Source organism: Pinus tabuliformis, chromosome 9 (genome assembly GCF_031772625.1).
Source record: "Pinus tabuliformis cultivar Carrire ecotype Pingquan chromosome 9, CPIR1, whole genome shotgun sequence".
Taxonomy (NCBI): Eukaryota; Viridiplantae; Streptophyta; class Pinopsida; order Pinales; family Pinaceae; genus Pinus; species Pinus tabuliformis.
Window position 1 is genome coordinate 766,535,495 of NC_142307.1, and position 25,034 is coordinate 766,560,528.

General features: G+C 36.9%; 1 protein-coding gene across 1 annotated transcript in view; it reads left to right on the plus strand.

The window, feature by feature from the left end:
* The window catches only part of ARP5 (actin-related protein 5), a 142,270-nt gene extending 124,630 nt beyond the window's left edge, over positions 1 to 17,640 (plus strand). The window contains exons 10-13 of the mRNA XM_089439536.1: positions 15,344 to 15,778; positions 16,149 to 16,276; positions 16,416 to 16,758; positions 16,851 to 17,640. Of these exons, the coding sequence (XP_089295662.1) occupies positions 15,344 to 15,778; positions 16,149 to 16,276; positions 16,416 to 16,758; positions 16,851 to 17,360 (1,416 nt within the window). The 3' untranslated portion in view covers positions 17,361 to 17,640. The remainder of the gene's footprint in view (positions 1 to 15,343; positions 15,779 to 16,148; positions 16,277 to 16,415; positions 16,759 to 16,850) is intronic.
* The last annotated feature ends 7,394 nt before the right edge of the window (positions 17,641 to 25,034 follow it).

The window sequence follows — 25,034 nt, forward strand, 5'->3', positions numbered from 1 at the left end:
TCGGTTTGTTTCTTGTTTGGGTGGCGACTCCATTTTCTCATTTTTCCCAGACAAGAAGCCTTCCTCATATTTGCTTGTGGTTCCTTTCTGGATCCTAGAATTAGACCCATTGTTCAAGTGGCGACTCCACTTCTTTTATCTATTGATTTTCTTGAACAGAGATCTCGTTCTATCATCCATTTGATCCCTTATTATTCATCATGGACTATTCATTTAAACCATGTCATTTTACTGACCGTCTCCATGATTTTCCGGAGGAGGCCATTTCTAAATTACCTGTGTTCTCGGGTGGTGATTCAATCGCTGTTAGAAGGCATCTAGGCTTGTTTACTCGTATAGTGATCATATATTGTAGACCCCCTCAGTTTAATCATGAAGATATCAAAATGCGTCTTTTTGTCGTTTCTTTAGAGGGTGATGATTTGAATTGGTTTAATAATTTTCCTAAGGATTCTTTCACTTCTTTACAAGACATTGTCAATGCTTTTAAAGATAAATATGGTAATCCAAACAGCTTGCCTTCTGCCCCTAAAATTGTGCAACAGAATAAAAGTAATTTGATAAAAGGTCCAGCTGACGGTGAAAGATTCCAAGACGATTCTTCATATCAGAATGTGTCATCCACCTGTACTATTGCAAATCAAGTCCATGATAGTGGAAAAGCAGGGACAAATGACAATGAAAAGGAAGATCAAAGGCAAATTATACAAGAACTAATGATGCTGGTAAAAAATATGGAGATTAATCAAACTAATTACGTCAATGATGTGAGAACTTTATGCACCCACCTGGAAAAACGTAATAGGGAGATGGAGATTATGCAAAATCGGCATGCTAAAGAAATTGAGGCCATAAAGACTAATCATGACACAGTAATTAGTTTCATGCAAAGCAAAATGTCAAGCTTAGAGGAAAATATGACGACCATGAAAGCTGATCATGATAGCAAAATTAATTCTATGCAAAACAAGTTATTAACTATGAATGAAGAAATGACTATCATGACGTTCGATCATAATAATCAGTTGGCCACCATGCGAGCAAATCATAAAGAAGAAATAAACTCTATGCAGTATTGCTTGATGAACTTAAAGGAAAAGAACGATAAAGTAATAAAAGATATGGAAGAAGACCATGCCAGGCAAATCAGTGCTATAAGGGTTGAACACTCTAGTCAGATGGATGCCATTAAAATACAGGTTCAAAAGTTTCAACAATGGTCAGAGGATGAGAGAAACCAGGGGACATCAACAGATCATGAGCCTTCTCATTTGTTACAACGAGTTCCATCTTATTATGAGGAGGTCATTGGTTCGATTGAAAGATGGTTAATTGAAGGTGATCCAGATAAGCTTAAAAACGATAAAGATCAGATGCAAGATGAAAAAGGACATGTCACACATATCTTACATACTTCATCTGATAGCTTTGAAACAGAAAGTTCCATGTCATCAGTGATACAACCCGCCACAAAGAAAAAGCGCAAGAGAAAGAAAATGAGAAGAAGATTTGATACATCAGACGGCCGCGAGCAGCTTGATTTTCGGATAGGAAAGAGTCCTACCATATGCAGAATTGGACATGGCACATCCGACAAGCAGCCGACAGATTTGCCTGAAAGCAGGCAAATGCTCAGTATACACTATATTGAACACATTTGATGCCAGGGGCATCCACTGTATTTCTAACCCTATTCCTTGTTTTTCCGCATTTTCATTTCTGTTTTAGGATTAGATTTACTTTTCTAGATAGTTAATAAATGAAGAGCTTTTATTTTTCCTGTGCTTAATGTTATATGATGATTTTTGGATGGATGCTACTTATTTTTATTTGTATGTTGCATGGATGCAGATTCTAGATTCTCACATTCCTACAGTGCAGCAACGTGTCCCCAAGTAGAGCCAGATGTTGACCACTACCGGTCAACTACCCATGCAGTACACCCTCTTTTCTTTGTGAAAAGGGGTAGCACTTGATCGACATGTCCGAGCCATCCTGCAGTCATCAGCAGCTTGATCGATTTAATTGTAAACCCAGTCTGCATGTATGAATTGTAAATAATCTTAACAGATATGAGTCGTGTATGTAAATTGCCTAGGTGGACCTTACTTTCTAATGGTAATCTACGTCCCGGAAGGTTTTTCGTCTCACCGATCCATGATCGGCAGAGTTTTCCTTCAGCCTGACCCCAAAGCCGGGATGGATTTTGTCATTAGAATTTTAAGAGAATCCTAGTGTGTTAATCTGCTAGATTATAATTGTGTCGCAGAACTGGATGGTTTATGAGGGTCTGTGTTGAGTGGGTTTTTTCCCTTAAGATGTAAATTGTAAAAGTCATGATGTAAAGTGTCTCGAGGGTTAGAAAATGTTTTGATCCCCTCATAAGGCTTAAGTCCTAGGTCCTAGGTGATTTTTCCAAAGGCTAAGTTCGAGGATCCATCTTAAAATGAATTAAAAAATTAAATAAATAAATAAATAATTGAAAAATAAAAAAAATATATATATTTTTTTAAATATAAAAAATTATAAAATAAAGCAAAAACCCTAAAATAATAAAATAATAATATTTTGAGTGAATGCATGTAAAATATCATTTTTTAATAAATCGACGGATGAGATTAAGAGATGTCTTGATTCTCATCAACGGTCGAGATCATTTCGACATGGATCACTCGAACTAGCCGTTGGGATCATTTCCTTTAAGTAGGGTGCTAGGGGTCATTTCAGATCATTCGATCTGTGAGTCTTGTGCTGAAGAAACTTTCTTGTAATCTGTTTCTGGTTAATAAAAGAAGACTTTGGGGTTCAAATCTTGCTGGTGTTACTCTCTGGAAGTGCTGTGAGCTATTCTATTTTCTGCATATTTTGTTTTTCAGCCATTAATAACAGCTTATTATAGAGTATTGTGAGCACAGGTATCTTGTTCACTTGCTAGGGTTTGAGTGGTGTTAGGGTTTCTGAAGTAATGGCAGGTATCTCCATTACTTTTTGGGATCTAGCATCATTTTTGCTCTCTTTACTGATGGTTGATTTAAGGTGTGCAGAAAACCCTTACTGAAGAAGATTTGGTGGGCATTTGGGGAAGTTCTAGGCTGAACCAGCCAACTCCCACAGGCTCTTCCTTGCAGAGCCCAGCTAATTTTTACCCTGGGTTAATCATTTAAATTTACTTTTCTGGTTTGCGTGAGAGATTTTTCGAGCCTTTCCACAGCAAAGTTGAAGTTTCTAATATTCTGAAAATATTACTGCTATTATTGCTAAATCTGGCTGTTAAAGGGCCAAAAATCTGCAATTTTTCTTAACCGATCTGGGATTTTAAATTTTGGTTCTGTGCACCTTTTTCTTATGTCGATTTTCTATTTCGCTTTGCAGGGTTTCTGAGAAATTTCGAGGGTTCATCAAAACTGTTTTACTGTTCAAGATTTGTTCTCATTTGCAGAAAGAGATTCTCGAAACCACGCGGGCATTTTCTAATCCTCACGCTGATCGCTGTTCACATTTGCGTGGCCCCTGTCTGCTCAAATTTCCATTATTCAAGGGTTAATGCAATTTATCCGAATCAAACGAGCCGTCTGCAAGCTCGTGTGGGTTTCTTTTCTTCACGTTGCAAAATCTCATGATACCAGCAGTATCCACGCTATCCTGCATGTACCCAAAGAAAGCGCTCAGCAAAAAATTTTAAGCAGGGTTAATGTATGTTTTGGATTTGACGGGCCACCAACGAATGACCCATTCCTCCACCGAGTTTTTGCATATCATATGGCCCTGATTTGAAAACTGCAAATCACACAAGTTGCGCCCATGGCTTTGGCAACATTTCCATTATCGCAGTTGATGCTCATCGCTCTCCAAATCGCACAGAGATCCGTCGTCACAGATCCCTGAACTCGAGGCTGTCAACACGCCGCCGTCTGAGCACTGGAAACTGCAGGCTCTCAAACGATTATCATCAGTCGTCGAAGAAGCATCCTGCCATCAGAAATAAGCAGGTAAGAAACAACGTGAACCTTGCCAGGTAATCTTCAAGCCAATTTCAATTTTTTTTTTATTCCGCCGCCATCAGCTGTGCCCTGGTCGAAAGTTTCTTGTTTACGCGTTCATTTTTTGTTGAATCAAGGTCACGATTTTATGCTTTAGTTAACCTAGACATTTTTGCGGCGTTTGAATTTGTTCCATTTTTTAATTGTTTTAGATTTGATCTCATACGTTTGCGTAGTTAAGTTTTAGGGATTTAGGCTAAGGATTAAATTTAGGTTAGTTTTTCTTTATTTAGTTATAATTTAGATTTTATAAATTTTAAATTTTAGATTTATTTCAATAGTCTTTCTTTTTCTAGGTTAAATAATTTAAATTTCATTTTTTTAAAGCTTTAGTTTCTTTTTTTTTTAAATAGTTTCACTTTTTTATAAATTAAAAAAAAAAAAACCATAAAAAATATTTTGGAAGCATTTTGGGAAATTTTTGCCATGATAATTTTTCTCAGGAAATTTACACGCATTTTATTTTTCTTGCTGAGATTCAAATTCATTGATGTTTATCATCTTTGGACAAGTCTGCACATGAATGATCATCTTAAAGATTAGATGCATATGATATCTGGTTAATGATTCATAATTGCGTGGTTGTTTAAAGCGTTGATCTTTTCGAATATTTTTAATTGCTGGATATCGGTATTGAGATTTGGTGATTATAAGAACTTTATGGTTTTAACAGATATCTTGCACTGTTCTAAATTATTTGATGACAAATGATTGTTGTTCATGGTTCATATTTCTATATCATCTAACAAGTAATCGTTTAAATATCAATCTCTTAAGGCACTGGTCTCTTAATTTAACTAAATCAATTTAGTGCTCGTTTCTTCGTGTCTCCCAACCCAACTGTTTCATAGTTGGTCGCTCATTTTCCTATAGGGTCCACCCCCCTTAGCCGCGGGAGACAGCTTAAACGGAGAGATCGGGGATCAGAGTGACAGCCCCCGGTCTGAGCGTTGTCGTGACAATCTGTGCGACAACAGGACCTTCTTGGAATATCTAATAGTCCTAGGGTTTGTGAACCCTAGGTAAATCTTGAAAGATATGATTAAGAAAGTCTTAAGGTTTGTGGACAAAAAACCAAAGTATTGAGAGACAATGATTTCGTTAAATGAAGAAGCCCTAGTTCATGCAAGGAAGGAAAAGCAGTAACATGCATTAGTGAGTGATGATGAGGACGAAGATGATGAGTTTGTTGATGGATGCAAGAAGGCAAGGATCAAGAGGGAGCTAACAATTCCCTACAATCCTTAAAAGATAAGTATTTTATATCTCTCTTTGGTTATTATTGCTTTATTAGTAGTTAACCTCTCGTCTTTGTTTCCTTTTGCTTGATTATAATTGTTTCTTCCTTGACCTCCTAGTGAGAGTTGTAGGTACATTGTAAAGGTTGCCAAGGCTTTGGCAACAAATGAAAGCATTGGGAAGAATGAAGCAAAGCATGTGACAAGAGGATTCTCCCAGAATGATTTGTGTTCAAGAGGGAGAAGTTGTACTGACATCTAGAACCGTGCCTAATGACTAGAAGAACTCCTAGTTCAAATGGAGCAGGCAGGCCAAAAAGTTTGAAGGATACACTAATGAAGACTATGTTGAGATATGAGGAAAGTCAATAGTGAATTTCAAGTGGATCTACAAGTATGCAGTAGATGGAAACATAGAAAAGTACAAAGCGAGATTCGAGGATTCTCCCAGAAAGAAGGAGAAGACTATGATAAGACGTTTTCTCTAGTTATCAAGTACACTTCTGTTAGAACTGTTATTATCTCTATTGCTTTGAGAATTGCACTAGGTGGATGTCGAGATCGCTTTCCTCAATGAAGTAATTGAGGAAGAAGTGTACATAGAGCTACCTCAGGGATTTTAGGTACATGAGAAGAAGTCTCATGATTGCAAACTAAAGAAGGCTTTGTACAATCACAAGCAAACATGTTGAGCTTGGATTGATGGATGTCTGATAAGTCTCGGTTGATCTTGTTATTATATGACTTATTTCTGATAAGAGCAAAGGGACTCATGTGACAGAGGGAGCAGTAGTGGCACGAAGATTTGCCTTCGTGATAGAGGGAATAGTCAATCCCTGCTTCAATGTCAGAGGGAGTTGACATTTGAGTTCGAAATGAAGGATCTTGGTTGGATACATTGCTTCTTAGAACTAGAAGTGTTGTAGAAGCCAGGTAAGCATATTATCGCGATCCTTCAAAGATTTGGATAATGGACAGCCAATCCATGGTCACTCCCATTGTTACCAATTCGAAGAAGCTAAGTGGCAGGGGAAACAACGAGATTGCTACAGTTGGATCTGCTTTAGTGTCAAGTAGCTGTGGCAATGGTTCCCATGAAGGAAGCAACTGCAAGGATATACAAATTTTGATTGGGCAGAGTGCTAAAGACAGGAAGAGCACATCAACATGATGATTCAATTTGGATTCTGCTTGGGTTGGAAGCAGACATCTGTTGCACTCAAGGCGAAAGAGGCCGAGTATATTACAACTAGTTTGGCAAGTTGTGAAGCAATGTGGCTTTATCAACTACTCACAGGATTGTTTGATCAGCTGCAGGAGACGACCATGATGATAGGTTGAAGCACATTGAGATCATGGTACCACCACATCTGGGACATGGTACAGAAGGGAGCAATAAGGCTCCAATGCATTTCTACAGTCGAGCAGGATGTTGACATTCTCACAAGGCCTCTATCCCAAGGCGAAGTTTGTATACTTTAGGGAAACACTTAGATTAGTTGAGAAAGGTTCCCTTAGTCAGAGGGGGTGTTGATGTTGTAGCATCAAGGGGTAAACATTCTCCCTAGGTTAGAATATAGATAGGTCAAAAGTATTGACCAGGGGCCACGAAATGTGGCTATGGAGGATGGCCCAAAGAGCATCAAGGTTTGAAGTGCTCCCCAGGTGGGCGATTGAGTGCCTCTAGCATTAGGCAAGAGAGTTACCATTCACTAAGCATGCAAAAATGGTAATAGCCCAGGGTTTTACCATAGGCCACATGTGTTGACCTGGTTCCAAGTGACGACTTGGATAATTGGTGAATTGCTCCAAGTGATGACTTGTTGAGCATGATGTTGATGTTGGATGCTTTCCATAGGTAGTGGATAGATACATCAACGTAACTAGCTCATTCAACCTTTTCCTAGAATTTTTTTTTCAACAAGAGAACACTTGAAGAAGTCATTATGAATACCTCCCTAGCTAAGAGAAAGTGTTGAATTTTGTAGCTATGGTCGGTCTTCATAATTAATATTTTAGCCCTTGAAATATAGGAAATAATAAATATGAGACATGTTCTTCATGTCGACATCAAAAGAGAAATATTTTGGATTTTAAAAAGTTGAATTCTTTGGCTCCAAATGATAAGTCGGCCCTCCAAAAGATGAAGTTGGCCTGACCCTTTAGTGACACCATTTCAGGCTACTTGAATGACTATATAAAGTCATTTTGCCCTCGTCTTCCATTAAGCAATTCAAATCTCTTATTCTCTTTTGTTCATTCGTGAAGCAACAAACCAAGTTTCCTTACACACAAGCTAATTTTTATGGGCATACCTAATTAAATGAGGTAGACTGAGTTTATGGAAAACCAAATTGTTTGAGGCAAACTAGATCTCTGTGGAAGGCAAAAATACTCTGTGGCAAAGTTATCCGAAATTCTTGAGCCTACTTATTTATGTCTGACCAGGTTTGACCTAGTTCTGATTATGGTCAAGTTAGACCTTGTTTTGATTGAAAAATATTAGGTTGTATCTCTTGTTGAACTGAATAATTTCTCTAAGGAAATGGTTGTTGGGTTTTTCCCCTTGTGGGTTTTCCCAGGGTAAAATATTTGTGTCTCTTATTTCGCTGTCTCTTTATGATCCTACTATTATAAATGTTTATATTGTTGATGTCTTCTGTGTAATTGCATAATGATGAATGAGAATATGAAAAAGGATTAAATCATTAGAAGTAATTATCAGTTTAGAAGACCTATGAAAAATTAACATATCTGAGATGTTAGGAGAGCTTCTGGTTGGCCACCTTAGCTTGGCTGAATCATCTTGTTCTTGGCCACTTTGTAGATAACATTATTAGGTTTAGTGTGGGTAACTCCCAAGTGATTAATGGGAATACAATCTCTTGATTTGGTTCAAATATTAAGTAGAGTGTTCCATTTTAGTATTTTGCTTGTGGTTCTATTGCTTTGTTGTCTCTATTGTAGCATTGCTTCCCTCTTTGTCTTCCTCTATGGGGTTGCACTTCACCACAGTGTTGCAAGTTTACTCATTTCAGGTTTAACTCCATTTTATTTTGTTACTATGTCTTTTGTTTTTCTTCTTCCATAGGGCACACTTCTTATTTTCCTATTACTTGTTCGATTGATTTATTTTATTTTTCTTGAGTTTTAAGGTGTGTATGGGACCCTCTTGTTTGTGGGACAAGGTGTTGGAAATTGTAACTAGGTTCAGTCTTCATAATGACCTTTTGTAATCATGACATTGTGTATTTTGTATAAAGAAAGAAAAAGAAAGAAAATGAATTTTATTTTATTTAGAGCATGGGTTTCATGCTCAAGTCTAGGTCAAAAGCATGTTCTTCATGCTTCTAGGTCTTTTTAGGACAAAGAAGGATTTATGTCATGTACTATAGTCCCATTTGGACTTATTGTAACAAAGAAAAATATTTATTTTTGTCAAGAAAATATTTATCTTTGTCAAGTTGGCGCCAGTCTAGAAGTCGACCTAGAGGGCTATTTGATCTTCCAAGAAGGCTATAAATAGAAGGAGCTCGTCTCATTTGAGAGACACATTCAAGATAAGTTCGATCTGCAATAGCGAAGGAAGAGAAAGAGATGGAAGGACGAAGGAAGGAAGAGGAAATCGAAGTCTCTTGGGTTTATCTCTTTTCTATCCACGTGAAGTTGCTAGGGTTTTTGTGTAGCTGCTAGTTGCAGGGGGCTGAAATTGTAGGGCCGAAATTTTGAGGAGAAGTTGCAAGGCCGAAATTCTAGAGCGAAGCTGCAGAAGGTCGAAGTCTTGAAGCTGCCTTGGAGAGATCTTGCTGGGGGCTAACTTGGTGCTTGGGAGGATTCTGGGCTTTGGTCTTTGGGTCTTGGAAGTCTCATTGTAGGAAGATTCTATAAGAAGAGAAGCTTTCTTTCTGGGTTTTCCCCTTGGAGGGGTTTTGCCCTAGCTTGGAGCCTATATCTTGTGTACTTTGTCTCTTTGTGATCTTCATTGTTTTGGTAATTGCTTGATGAACAAGAACTAAAGAAGTAATAAAACGCCAACTAACATCACAAGTAATTATCAAGTTAACGAAAAGCATCTATAATCTAGAAGTTTCTTGATTTTCCGACATGGTTTAGAGCTAAGGTACAAGGAGACTGAAGATCACATCCTAGTTGGCACTATGGTAAGGGTTATGAGGAAGGATTTCAAGTTTCTTGGGAATCTTGATACATCCATCAAAGCTTGCATCCTAAAGTTGATCTCCAAGCAAGCGAAAGAAGTGATAGATGGAAGTTCAAAGACGAGAATGTATGGGTTATTGATAATCGTACTTCCAGGCATATGACAAGAGAATGCAGTCAACTCTAGACTTTGTCAAAAGGAACATCCTCTCATTCAATCAAAGTTGGAGACAAGAAGAGCTATCTAGTGAAAGGGATTGGATCTACTTCGTTGGAGATCGAGTCTGGTGGAAGTATTCACCTCAAAAATTTGTTTTATGTTCCAGGTTTGAAGAAAAACTTATTATCTATTTCTTGTCTGGAGGATAAGGGTGATAGAATTGATTTTGTTGATAACATCGTTTTGGTTTGGGGCAAGGACTCTAGTATTAATAATGCTAGGTTAATTGGAATTCGTGAGGGGACATTATATAGACTTTTTACACCTCTATCTCAAGCCCTAGTTCACTTAGATGTGAACCCTTCTGAACTATGGCATAGAAGGTATGGGCACCTTAATTATAAGATTTTTCCATCTCTAAATCAAATGTTTAATGGCATTTGCGAATTGAAGGAAGAACTTGAAGGGACCTGTAAGGTTTGTGCTCTAGGTAAGAACGTGAAGAAACCATTTGCGAGAAGTGATTCTAGATCTAAGGAAGTTTTGGATCTCATGCACTCTGTTGTCCTATGGCAGTTAAATCTCTTGGTGGGCATCAATATTATGTGTCCTTCATTAATGATTTCTCAAGGAAGACTTGGTTATACCTTCTCAAGAACAAAGATGAGGTATTCGAGAAGTTTCAAGAATTCAAGAATGAAGTGGATAATCTGACTGAAAGAAAGATCAAGATTCTGAGGTCCGACAGTAGTGGAGAATATACCTCCAAAGAACTCATATCTTTCTGCAAGGATTTAGGGATTAAGAGGGAGCTTATTGTTCCTTACAATCATGAACAAAATGGTGTGGCCGAAAGGAAGAATAGAACAATTAAAGAATGTGCTAGGGCCATGCTACATGATCAAGATCTCTCTCAATTCCTATGGGGAGAAGCATGTGTGACAATTGTTTACTTGCAAAATCGAAGTCCTCACAAGATTCTCAACAACATGACTCCGGAAGAAGCATTTACAGGAAAGAAGCCTAGTGTGGATCATCTTTGAATATTTTGGTGTCCTGTTTATATACATATACCAAAGGAAAAAGGAAAAAGTTGGATCCTACCAGTATGAAGGGCATTATTGATGGGTATAATGTTTCATCAAAAGCTTACAAAATCTATATCAAGGAGGATCGTCAGATCGAAGTAAGCAGGGATGTCATCTTTGATGAAAGTATAGCTTACAAGAAATCAAAAGATGTTCTAGTCGATTTTGATGAAGAGATACCTATCTTTAAGGATATCTTGAGAGATGACAATGGTCAAGATTTGACATCAACTCAAGAAGATGTTGAAGGTCCTAGTGAGCCTGTGCAACAAGTAATTGTTCTTGAAAATCGAAAGAGACCTGCTTGGTTGAGAACTACTCTACAAGAAGTAGAAGGACACATAACAAATGGGACCTTTAGGGAAAGTAAAAGACTGAAAAGGTATTCAAGATGTGCAATATATATGACGAAACTCATCAAAGTTGAACCTTCCTCCTATGAAGATGCAACTAAACATCAAGAGTGGAGGAATGCGATGTAGGAAGAATACCAATCAATTATGAAGAATGATGTTTGGGAAATTATTCCTAGGCCAAGTGACAATTTAATAATCACTTCAATATGGATATATAAGATAAAGTATGCTGCGGATGGGAGCATTGATAAATGCAAAGCAAATTTTGTAGCAAGAGGCTTCTAATATAACGAAGGTATTGATTACAAAGAAACCTTTGCTCCTACAACTGGATATACAACAATTAGATTGCTTGTTTCTTTGGCTGCTACTATGGGGATGGAACATCCATCAAATGGATATTGATGAAGAGGTTTACATTGAGCAGCTTCAAGGATTTGAAATAAATCAGAGGGAAACTCATATTTGCAGATTGAAGAAAGCTCTATATTGCTTAAAGAAAGCACCTAGAGCTTGGTATGCAAGAATGGATGCATACCTATTGAGACTTGGTTTTACCAAGACTTTTGCAGATCCTAACCCTTACATGAGGGTGTTCTAGGGTGCTAGTCGTCATACTATTATATGTGGATGATCTACATGTTGTAGGTGTAGAGCATTGAATTCAAGAATGCAAGTAGTAGTTAGCAACCAAGTTTGATATGAAGGATCTTGGGATTATGAATTATTACTTGGGACTAGAATTTTGGCAGAAGCTAGGTGAAATATATCTTGGTCAAGGTAAATATGTGATCAAGATTCTTCAGAAATTTTGCATGATGGATAGCAAGCCTATGATGACTCCTATGATTACCAATCTAAAGAAGTTGAGGAGTTCAAATTCTAGTCCGGTGGATCCTACTTGCTACAGATAGTTGATTGGGTCCTTGATGTACCTAGTAAACACTCGACTTGACATTTGTTTTGTAGTAAATGTCCTTAGTCAGTTTCAGATGGAGCCAAAGCAAGACGATTGGATAACAACCCAACACATCTTAAGGTATTTGCATGGAACTATACATCACTACCTTCGATATAATAGTAATGAGTTTCAACTGATGGGATATACAGATTCTGATTGGGGTGGCTGTGAGACAGATGGAAGAAGCAAAATAGGTGGATGCTTCAACTTAGGATCTTCCATGGTCTCATGGATGAGCTGAAAGCCGGATACAATTGCTTTGAGTAGTGCTGAAGTTGAGTATGTTGTTGCAAGTGAAGTCTGTCAGGGAGTTATTATTAGATCTGTTTGAAGGATTGCTTAGCCCTACACACATATTTTGTGATAATGAAAGTTGCATAAGATTGACAAAAGACCCGGTGTTTCATTTTATTACAAAGCATATAAATAATAAGCACCGCTACGTCAGAAGCTTGGTACGAGATGGGGTAGTGGAGTTGCATTATCTACTTACTGATGAACATGTAACAAATATTCTGACTAAGGCGTTACCAAACAGGAAGCTTGAGTACTTGAGAGGTAAGCTTGGTTTGGTATACATTTCTTCCCTAATTGAGAGGGAGTGATGTTGGATAGTTCTCTTTTTGTGTCATGCCAGGACTAGCAGTTGTAAGTCTTAGTGAAGTCCATAAGGAAAGAATGGAGTTTGGAGTATTGGATAAGCACCCGAGATTGGAACTTCTTGTGCATTGTAGAGTCTAGGAAAGAAGTTGGAGACCGATACTCTTTGAGGATGAGGTAAGGCATCCAAGATAGGAGTAATTGAAGAGGATCGATATTCTTTGAGGATTCAGGATTGGAAATCCAAGAAAAGAATAGTCCTAAAAGGATACACTGGATGGGGTATGTGCCTTAGAGGTAGCGTGGCAGCACACGTAAAGCCTCCCTGCATAATGTCTAGTTAAGGCCTTCAATGACAATGTTGATTATGATAAAGATGCTTAACTTATGGTTTATCAATCTGACTCTTCTTATGAGAATGCTTCAAGATTGAGATTCCTTGTACTTCATTATGGGATTCTGAATACCTCCCTAGTTAGGAGGTAGTGTTGGAAATTGTAACTAGGTTCGGTCTTCATAATCACCCTTTGTAGTCATGACACTGTGTATTTTGTATAAAGAAAGAAAAAGAAAGAAAATAAATTTTATTTTATTTAAAGCATGGGTTTCATGCTCAAGTTTAGGTCAAAAGCATGTTTTTGTGCTTCTAGGTCTTTCTAGGACAAAGAATAATTTATGTCATGTACTATAGTCCCATTTGGACTCATTGTAATAAAGAAAAATATTTATTTTTGTCTAGACACATCTAAGACAAGTTCGATCTGCAATAGCGAAGGAAGAGAAAGAGCTGGAAGGACGAAGGAATGAAGAAGAAAATCAAAGTCTCTTGGTTTATCTCTTTTCTATCCACATGTGTGAAGATGCTAGGGTTTCTGTGTAGCTACCAGTTGTAGGAGGCCAAAATTCTGAGGAGAAGCTGCAGGGCTGAAATTCTATAGCAAAGCTACAGAAGGTTGAAGTCTTAAAGCTGCCTTGGAGGGATCTTGCTAGGTGGCTGACTTGGTGCTTGGGAGGATTTTGGGCTTTGATCTTTGGGTCTTGGAAGTCTCATTGCAAGAAGATTCTATAAAAAGAGAAGCTTTCTTTCTGGGTTTTCCCCTTGGAGGGGTTTTGCCCTGGCTTGGAGCCTATATCTTGTGTACTTTGTCTCTTTGTGATCCTCATTGTTTTGGTAATTGTTTGATGAACAAGAACTAAAGAAGTAATAAAAGGCCATCTGACATCACAAGTAATTATAAAGTTAAGGAAAATCATCTATGATGATGGACTATAGGTGGATGGGTTGTGGAAAATTATCAAGATGATGGACTATAGGTGGATGGGTTGTGACAACGACCTTGACATTGACTCTGATCCACAGAACTTTTGGAAGAATGTCAATGAATTAACTCCATATCTGTTAGAGGTTAAACAACATTGACAGAAAGAGCTCTGGTAAAGCTGGAACAAAGGAACTTGTTGGGTATTTCATTTTTGTAGTCACCATTATTTAGATATACTGTTCTTAACAACTTTTGCTTGAAGATTCACATGTGATTGAATAATTTCTGGAGCTTATTAATTCTATGACCCTAACTTCTGTACTGAAAACAAGGTTTATATTAACCAAGATACAAGAGCAATCAATGCTTTTGCACAAAAGTGTCATATATAATTTAGTTTAAGTAGTAGAGGCATTGCCTGTATGGACAAACTATCTCAGCTGCTTTAACCATAGACTTTGAATTATATTTGTGGCTAGAAATGTTCTCATTGGTAGTGTCTTTGATACCAGATTGGACTGAACTTGTTATATGAAAATTTGAAAATTTCCAATTAATTATTAAACAGATAAGCCTAGTTTTCCACCTAGAAGATTTTAACTTTTCCTTGATATTTAATGGCGGATTCTGTGATTGGAGCTTCCAAGGTTTTCCTCATTTTCTGGGATTTTCTTACTTTTTCCACCATTGCTCAATCATCTATGTGGGAATATCTGCTTATTATACTGGATTGATGTGAACTTGTTATTTTATTTTAAAATTTTGAATTTATTATACCCAGAGCAACATTAAGTTTTGTGCTTAGAACTATGTCCTAGATATTTAAGGCAGGTTTGGTGATTGGAACTTCCAAGGTTTTCTTCCTTTACCCACATAGAGTATTTCTTACTTTTTCCATCTTGGGTCAACCATCCTTTAATATATTCTGTTAGAAAGATTTCTTTCATTACCATTTAAAACTGTATCTCCTTGTCAACATACAATTTGTCAAATGCTAAATGCTCCATTTGAATCATTGTGAAAACTCTAAATGCTCAAATAACCAGCGTACAGGAATCATTAAAAATTTCAAGACATCCCAAGTTGACTTTCTAGGATTTCAAAACAGGACTGTGCTATATCTTTGTCAGTACATTGTGCAATGCCAATTGAATAACAAGCTGACTCTTATCATATCATTCCCCTTGTCTAGCCAGAATAATTATCCAATATTCTTGGAGCTCCCTTTTTCCTTTCTCTGCTAACTTTTCCGGATATAATTTAGGATTTGCTAGTGTTTAAGATATAGAAGTGAAAATCTAGAAGATATCTTCATCTGTATCTCAATAGATGTTGTGATCAAGTAAAGGAAGGTGGGTTTCTCTTGCAGGGGTGGACAGACTTGGTGTGCTATTAATGTCTCTTTCTTCTTATATTGGATTATACTTGTCTTTGTTACATAAACTTCATTGAAACTGTTTTTCATATGATCGGATTGCAGAAAGGTTCAAAGGAGGCTGAAGAGAAAACTAGACATTGGCAACTACCTTGGGTTCCATCTCTTCCAGAGGAGGAGCCATCAGAAGAAGAGCTCGCAAGGAAGGCTGCTATCAAGGAAAAGCAAGGACAACGCTTACGTGAAATGGCTGCTGCAAAACGATCTTCCAGAATTGCAGATTTAGAAAACGAATTGCAGGGATATGAACAGGTCCTGCAACAGTTGGATAGCCTGGACGAATCTGAGCAAGCTTCATTTTTGATGGAGACTGGTTATAGTTCAAGGCAGGAAATTGAAAATGCTGCTGCAAAAGCCACAGTGGCATTGCGGAAGGCCAAGGGTGAACCCATTGAAGTGGAGAAGGAAAAGGATGATTTACCATTGGAAGAAAGATATCCTCTTATCAACATCCCTAACAGTATGCTGACGACTGAGCAGGTGATTTTTTTTCCCGACTCTTCTGTAAATCTATTATCTAGTTATAAATAGGAAAAATGTTAATGCCTTGGAAGCATTGGGAACGTTTAATATCTTGTCAATTTCACTACCTTTCTCTGACTATGCTCAGCATTAGGTCTCAATTTGAAAAATACAGATTTATGGCTGTGCAGAAGAAGAATGGATCTCATCTGCTAAGATGCCATTCTTAATTATCAATTCATCTTAGACCTTCATTGTAGACTGTAGTGCAGTGCTCATTTCACAATGTTTCCGTATCTTTTCCACTTTCCTTATTGATCTAGGTGGCTAAGTTAATATTGACCATGTTTATGCATCTCATATTCCCCTTGGCATTTTCATTTGACAGATAAAAGAGAAAAAGAGACAGGTATTCCTTAAAACAACTTCTGAAGGTCGTGCAAAGGCAAAGCAAAAACGCCAAGAGGAGGAATTGCAACGGGAAAGGGAAAATCAGCAAGATGAGGAAAGGCGCTTGTATGTTCCACTCCTATTGCAGTGATTGTGCTTTAATATCATAAAACGTTAGTGCATTTGGGGAACTTGTTTTGTGCTCTATCTCTGCAAGTAATTATTCTAATACAAACATTACCATGCTTTTGCATATTTGCTTCAGGGAAAACCCTGAGCTTTACCTGGAACAGTTACGTGCAAAGCAAGCAGAACTTGCTGCCAAAGTTGAGCAACGAAAGCGTCTGAAGACAAGTGCTCTTTCTCGTGCAAACAACATGGGCAATATAATTGGAGGTGTCGGGCGTGGTGAAAGACTTAATGCAGCACAGAGGGAGCGCATGAGACTTTTGACAACTGCTGCTTTTGATCGGGGTAAGGGTGAAGATACATTTGGAATGAAAGATGAAGACTGGCAACTATACAAGAAAATGAGTAAGGACAATGATGATGATGAGGGGCCAGATGAGGGCGAGGCAGAACTTGCTCGTATAAATGCCCGTCTTCAGGTTTGCTTATTTTCACCCTTAGAGTTTTATTTAAGGACATTTTTAAAACTTTCCTATATTTAATGAAATAGTCTTACCTCATCTGGAAACAGGAACTAGACCCTACATTCACATTTGCATCAAATGATCCTATGGCAACCCAACCTGCTGTTGAAGTACAGCAACATCACCAACTTACTGCAGAGGACTTCCGCATCACACTCGGGGTTGAAAGATTCAGGTGCCCAGAGATTTTATTTCAGCCTCAAATGATCGGTGTTGATCAGTCTGGAATTGATGAAATGATAGGAATCTCAGTCCGAAGATTGCCTTCTAACTGTGCAGATGAAATTGTGAATGGTACAATTCTATTAACTGGTGGGTCTTCACTTTTCCCTGGGTTTGATGCCAGGCTGCAAGCAGAGGTACAGAAAACAAGGCCTCTAGGGTCTACGGTGAAGTTAGTAAGGGCAGCTGATCCACTGTTGGATGCATGGCATGGAGCATCAAATTATGCTGCCTCTCCACTCTTTACTAAGTATTCATTTAGTAGAGAAGATTTCATGGAGAAGGGTGAAGATTGGCTTCGGAAATTCAAAATAAACTATTCTTTTAGTGCTTAGATGTCCTTGGTAGAATAAATTTCATTTGGCCATATTCAGTTCTCACGTTTGTAAATTTTTGTATTTTGGTAGTAGTATGCTGCACACCTGCAGTGGGAATGAGACAGCCCAGTCAAGGTAGCGTCTCAAGGATTTGTGAAATACCTCCAACATGCCAATTTTTGAACCTTTACATTATCAAAGATCAATTTGGGTCAATTCCATTCAATTAGAAAAGCACCATATTCTGGAATGTTTTTGAAAGTTCTGACAATGTCGATAGAAAGCAATTCTCATTAAACTGTGCCAAATTTTACCGAGCAACAAACAGTTAATAACAACAAATGAAACCAGAAATAAGAGACAAATAACCTGTTCTTTCAAGTACTTTTAAATTTGCATGTTGATATTATATATTAAAGATGGTGGATGATATAGTGCATTTTAAGTAGGCAAACATGTAAGCTAGCCATTTTCTATGACATCCCTGTCAGTGAATGCTTTCTTTCAATTGCATATTTGATGCCTGTCTGAAAATCCCACGATTTGGAAAGTTAAACATAAATTTGCAGAGGATTTCTGCAATTGACTAATGGTCTATTCTTCATAGTGATTAATGATATCTTTTTCGCATAGTGACCAATGGTCTCTTTCTCATAGTGATCTTTCACATAGTAACCAATGGTCTCTTGTAGAGGTATTTAAATGGTCTCCTTATCTCAATGTACTATGTTTAGTCTATAGTATATACGTATTGATCAATTTCATAGTAACCAATGGTTTCTTGTAGAGGTATTTAAATGGTCTCTTTATCTCAATGTACTCTGTTTAGTCTATACGTATTGATCAATTTCAAGTGTATTATTTTGTTACGAAAACGTGAAAACCCCTTTTGGGAGGGTTTTTACATCTATTGCAGACTATTTGGAGGTTACCGATTAATAGCATTGCTAAAGACATAATTAAATATGTTCAAAATTTGGTTAGTACAAGTTAGGAAATAATTTAATTGGGGGAAAATAATTGAAGATTCAAACAAAACCCCTTTTGGGAGGGTTTTTACATCTATCGCAGACTATTTGTAGATTACCGATTAATAGCACTGCTAAAGACATGATTAAATATGTTCAAAATTTGGTTAGTACAAGTTAGGAAATAATTTAATTGGGGGAAAATAATTGAAGATTCAAACAATCACCATCCGTTGGCAATTAGGGGAAGAACTGAAACTATTGAGTAAACTAAATTATATAACTGAGCTCAAATAGGTTACAGATCAGTGTAACTTCAACTCTGTTTTATCTATATGGTTGAAACACAGGTACATTTAATTAAAAAAGAAAAGGCGATCTTCTACAGTTACAAGTTACCTATTTTTTCTCCTTAACGTTCAGTTAATACATCTTAATAGCATGTATACATGTGTGTTTGTCTTCATTCAAAACTTAAAACCCTGATCAACTGCTTTTGATGCCTATCTGATGTTCACATAGAGGATATCTCATTCATGTAGCACCATGAACCGTTCCTTACAAAAGCCAATCTTGTTTCTTGGTGGTGCTTTCTGTTAATGCATTTGCCTCCATCAGTCTTTCATCTGTACAATGTTCTTCTTAACTGTTTACAAATAAAATGGTATTGTACTACTATGTGCTTAACTTTTCCATGATACTTTGAATGTGTTTCTTGGCTATATAATTTGCTGTCACACTTTAATACCGTCTGTAAGTATTGAGTAATCTCAATGCCCTGCATCATCTTCTCAACTATGTTAATTCCTTATCAACTTTACATGTTCGAAACTGTGCTTCTGAGATTGAAAGGGACATTGGTGCTTATTTCTTGCCTATGAAACTGCGCCTCCACTAAGAAAATTAATATCAAAGTTGATCTATTTCTATCAATGCCCCCCTGCCCAATCTGTATCACAATAACCAATAATCATCATTATGGAATTGTAGTCAAAGAACCATTTCTTCTTAAGGTTTCGGACACATTTCCAGTAAAAGTTTCTTCCCTGCTCCCATTGGAGTACATATTGGTTGTATTTATCCATCTCAAATTTCTTGAGATGTTCTTAATGATCTCTCTCTATTGAGATAAGTTTGTTTTCCTTGCCTATCCCATGAAATTTGAATGCCTAGATAACAATGAATTTCACCATAATGGTAGTCATGAATTCTAACATTTTTTGATCTTTACTTGTAATGTTGAGATTCACAATTGAAAGAAAGAAATATTTAAGACTAGAACAAACCCAAATTATGCAATGATTGTGATTCAGTTACAAGTGCATTAGAGGTAGATAACCCTACTGCATAAAATATAAATATACCGAAATACAAGTATGTTACATAAAGAATGCAGTACACAAAACAAAGAAATACCATGCATGAAAGAATGTTAAAGATATCGGTTCCTTTAAACGTAAAACTATTTATAAGAGATCAAAAATCACAAGGTGAGATGATACAAATGAAGCATCTGTTCAAGAGGGGTTGTAGACCCATAAAGGCACACTCTGGGAGGTTGTTGTGGTTATGAATGCATAAAATAAAGGCACACTCTGGGAGGTTGTTGTGGTTATGAATGCATAAAATAAAGGCACATTTCAGGAGGTGGCTGAGACTATTCATCAAATTTTACTAGGTCACCCTTATAGTATGATAAAAGAATGAAGAATATGGCCTTTAGCCATGGTTACATAATTACATGTAATAATGATATATTATTGGTGCTAGGTTTAATCTTGGGCCTCATCCAGATTACTCCAATTACTCCAACGTGTTACCAATTCACCTTGGTAAAAATAAATAAATAAAATAAAATAGCAATGATACATTAGCCATTGACCAAATGTATAAATAACATTGATAATTCCAACAAAGCCCCTTAAGTTGAATAGGAGTCCTGGAGAGATGACATTATAGCACAACATTCCCTTTAAATGATTAGTCTGCCACTCCAATACTATGCCCCAAAGTAATGAAAGTAGACATTGCCATAATTTTGGTAATCCACTGATTCAAGGAACGAAGACAAGTGGAATACACCCAGAGCATAGATATCACATATGTAGTGCATCTAAAGATGAACATGTTTAGATTTTGGACATTACACGATTATGAATAAGTTTTCTAGTACTTTGATTGTCACTAGAGAGAATTGGGGTCATTTTGAGGAAAACCAAATTGGTCAATAATCATCCTCTAAAACAAGATGTTTTCCAATGAGAATGTTGGCATACTCAGTGTCAGTATAAGATAGAAGCACAATTTGTTGCTCACTAAGGGATTGGTCTAAGGCCAAGTGTAAATAAGTAATTGGAGGTGGAATGATGCCCATCAAAATCATTGGCCCAATTTGCATTAAAGAGTCTATGAAGGTGAATAAGGGCTCTCACTACATAATGATTACCCATATTAGTGGTGCCCTTCAAATAGTGCAAATAAGGGGATTGTCGTACTAGGAACGTGTTGTAGCAGCTATAACACCACCCAAAAGTTTTAGCCTATACGCCTAAATTTTGGGTCCCTTGTGCTTTTCAAGGTCTTAACGAATATCCTTGTCGATTGTGATGGTCAAAACTCTTTAATAACCTAGTTATCATCGAGGCTACAAGTGCTTATATGTCCATAAGGCACATCACCTAAACCTGCCTGTCCTCCATACTCAACATTAGGGTTTATGACATTTTGCATTCCTTCATTTTATAAAGGATTTTTTGGCACTAACTCTCCATTTATGTTTATGTAGGCTATAGGAATTATCTCTCTAAGAAGTTGTTGAAACTATGCCTATGTGTGCCTTTTGTATGCCCAAGGTTTGGATGAAACAGTTGTTGGAAATACTAAGAGGGGGGTGTGAATCAATATTTCTTTCAATTGTTTTTTTATGCCAATTAAGATTTTTATCAAAAGATGAACCAGAACATAAGAGATAGAACAAAAATGAATTTTGTTAATCAAAATGGTGAGGACTCCAATCCTCTTGTACAACAAGTCAAACCGCAACCTGTACAACAATATCTTTGACTTTTTCAAGGCTCCAACCTTGAACAGACCCAAGTCGCTATGTGGTAAAAAAGAAGACTCCATTTCTCTCAATAGCTTCAAAGCTCCAACTTGGTAAAAAATCAGTGCTCTGTTAGGTCCCTATACTACTAGTATAGCCCCTTATTGTTATTAGTGCAACCCTCTTATTATATTGTTGTGCCCATGTAGTCCCCATATTGTTAATAGTGCGCCCCATAGAAGCCCACTATTGTTATTGTTGTGCCCTTGCAATATTGTTTAATGTAGACTCTGATTATATTGTGACCCCTTAGACTCCTATATATAGAAAGGAGGTATTGTCATTTGTATCATCTAAGAATTGTTCATTTGTGTAATGTGAAGGAGGTTTCCATCCACGATGAGCAAGTTGCATAACATTTTGTATCAGAGCTTTGGATTCTAGGGTTTTGTTGCTTCAAACAGGTCATCGTGGAATTTTCGCTATAATTTTTTTCTATGAAGCTTCAGAAGCTGAAATTAAAACCCATTGGAGCCAAAATATTGGTGAACCTCTTGTACAAATTTCAGATCTTTTCTCGCTATATTTTCAGAGATATGATCCGAGGAAGTTAGGGTCTTGCAGGCTCCAGAATTCCATCTCAAACAGGGGACCTTGGGAAAATCATCATAGCTTTCTCTCTGAGCATCAGATTCAAATTTTGTAGAAAGTGACAGAAAGAGGATGGACTGTAGTTTTTTGGGTATTGATTTCAGGGTCGAAAGTTGAAACAATGACACATGACACTTCGTACAAGTTCACTCTACTAAACCAATGTATACTAAGGTCATCGTGGGATTTTGGGCATAAATATTTTTTGGAGAATCCAATGTCGATTAGACTTGTGGGGTTGGAAAGATGACTCAAAGGGCTACCATAACGAAATTTCAGACCTTGGAGATCCAAAATTTCAAAGATACAATAGATTCAATATCGAACTCCTACAAAGCAAGAAAAATGTGTGGATTTTTTAAAATTTGTATAAGTTTTGTTTGAAAAACTAGTTTGAAGTGATTCAAAAGGAATATTGAAGCATAAATATCATTATTTTATTATCCGAAGAAAGAAAATGGAAACACCTAGTAAGCAACCTGAAAGCTCTGCTATGACACATGAAGAAGAGGAAGAAATGCAACATGATATATCAAAATTGCGAGACCAAGTGCAACAAATTTCACTCTCACAAAAACTAATAAAAAATGAATTGGAAGCTAGATGAATGTTAAGATAGATGGTATAAAAAGGGACATGGAAGCTTTGAATGATGGTTTAAAAGAAGACATGTAAGCAATGATGAATTTCAAGATAGAAGGGTTGAAGGAAGGTTTGACAAAGTTGCTAGAAGAAATGCGTCCCAGTGGTGACAGGGCAATTCATGAAAATCATGATGAATACAAAGGAATATCAATTATGATTTTAGAGACTCCAATGTGGGGTTTAAGAACCACCACATTCCAAAGATAGATATGAGGAAGTTTGATGGCAAGGATCTGGTAATTTGGATACTACAGAGGGAGCAATATTTTGATTTACATGATGTGCAACCCTCACAAAAGGTACATATTGCATCTTTATATTTAGAACCCAATCAGTTTGTATGGTTTTCTGAGTTAGTAACAGAAGAATCCACAGTAATACCCATATTCCGTCAACGTTTCAAATCCCAACAAGGATCCATCATCAGGACTATTTTCGAATGTTGATAGTAGAAGAGCTAAATTGTGAGATTTAAATAGTTATGAGGTATAGAGGGCTTTGTTATCGTAAAACACTTATCACCTGGTCAATTTTTACGGAAAAAATGATAGCACAAATGAAGATACAAAGAACAACACCTTTAGCCAATTGATAAATCTCAAACAAAAGGGTTCAATGGCAGAGCACATTGAGGACTTCCAAAAATTGAATATAAGGGTAAATGATATTCCAAAGGAACATAGGATTGATGTCTTCATAGGGACTTTAAATGATAACATCCCAACATGAGGCTTGTCTCCAAGGGTCATCTTTGAAAACCTGATTCATTGGAGAAGGCATTTAGGTTGGAAAGAAAAATTGAAAGCAAAATTATGGAAACAAGGAATCCTACTACTCACAACTATAAAAATGGAAGTGTTGTTGCTCTTAGCCTTCAACAACCTACAAGGTGGACACCACAACAATTGAAAGAAAAATGAGCAAAAGAGCTTTGTTACAGTTGTGATAACAAATACATTAAATGTGATAAGTGTGCTGAGAATAAATTAAGTTACATAGATTGGAAAGAGAAGGAAGAAAATGAATAAGAAAGGTCAAAAGAAGAAGATATACACCAGGGAACAACCCTAGAGAAAGAAGAAATGAATCCGACCATATCTTGTAATGCATTGATAGGAATTACCACTCCTAAAACTCTCAAGATAGAATGACATATCAAGAAGAACAAGGTAATATTGTTGACTGATTAAGGTAGTACCCATAATTTTATTCATTGTAAGATAGCCAAGGAATTAAATTGCTTCCTATATCCAGCACTAGAGTTTCAAGTGATGGTTGCAAATGGAGGAACCATAAATTTCTTTGGAAAGTGCCATAATATCAAGCAATTCATGGGAGAATATGTATTGAATAGTCCAATGATTTCCATTCCAATGGGTGGTATTGATGTTGTACTAGGAGTCCAATGGTTACTATCTTTGGGTATGATAGCTATTAATTTTCAGGAACTTTTCTTGAATTTTTTTTGGGAAGGAAAGGAAGTTGAATTAAGGGGTATTGCAGGGAAAGCAGGAAAGTTGATAAGATCTAGTGGCATTATAAATCTTCTAAAGAAAAAAAAACATGGCGTAATTGCACAATTATGTCCACTAGAGCTTCAAACAACAAAATCATCTATTTTTCCAGATCTCCAAAAAGTCTTGGACAATCATTCTAAGGTTCAAGCAGTGAAAGATCACATCGAGCATCAACAAGTTCTCCAACTCTTAAAGGATAACCTCACCTTGGCGTAGAATCGAATGAAACAACAGGTAGATCAACATCACAAAAAAATGAGTTTTGATGTAGGTGACTGGGTATTTTTACGGCTACAACCATACAAACAAATGTCCCTCAAGCAAGCTAAGAAGGATAATAAATTATCACCAAAGTACTATGGTCCTTATAAGGTGTTGCAAAAGATTGGTACTATGGAATACAGATTGGAGCTTCTTGCATCTTCTCGAGCGCACCCAGTTCTCTATGTTTCGTGCTTAAAGAAGGTTATAGGTGACAAGCTTCCAGTTCAAACAATATTGCTGGAACTTAACGAGGAAGGAAAAATTATATTGGAACTTGAAGTAGTCACGGAAGCAAGAACCTGCCAACTACGAAATCGATCAATTTTAGAGTATCTCATCAAGTGGAAGAACTTACCCGCTGAAGATTCCACATGGAAGGATGAGAATTTTATATAGAAGCATCCATAACTACTCAAACGTTGAGGATAACATTTTTTTGAAGGAGAGGGGCAGATTAGGTCCCTATACTACTAGTGTAGCCCCTTATTGTTATTAGTGCAACCCCCTTATTTTATTGTTGTGCCTATGTAGTCCCCATATTGTTATTAGTGTGTCCCATAGAGGCCCACTATTGTTATTTTTGTTCCCTTACAATATTGTTATT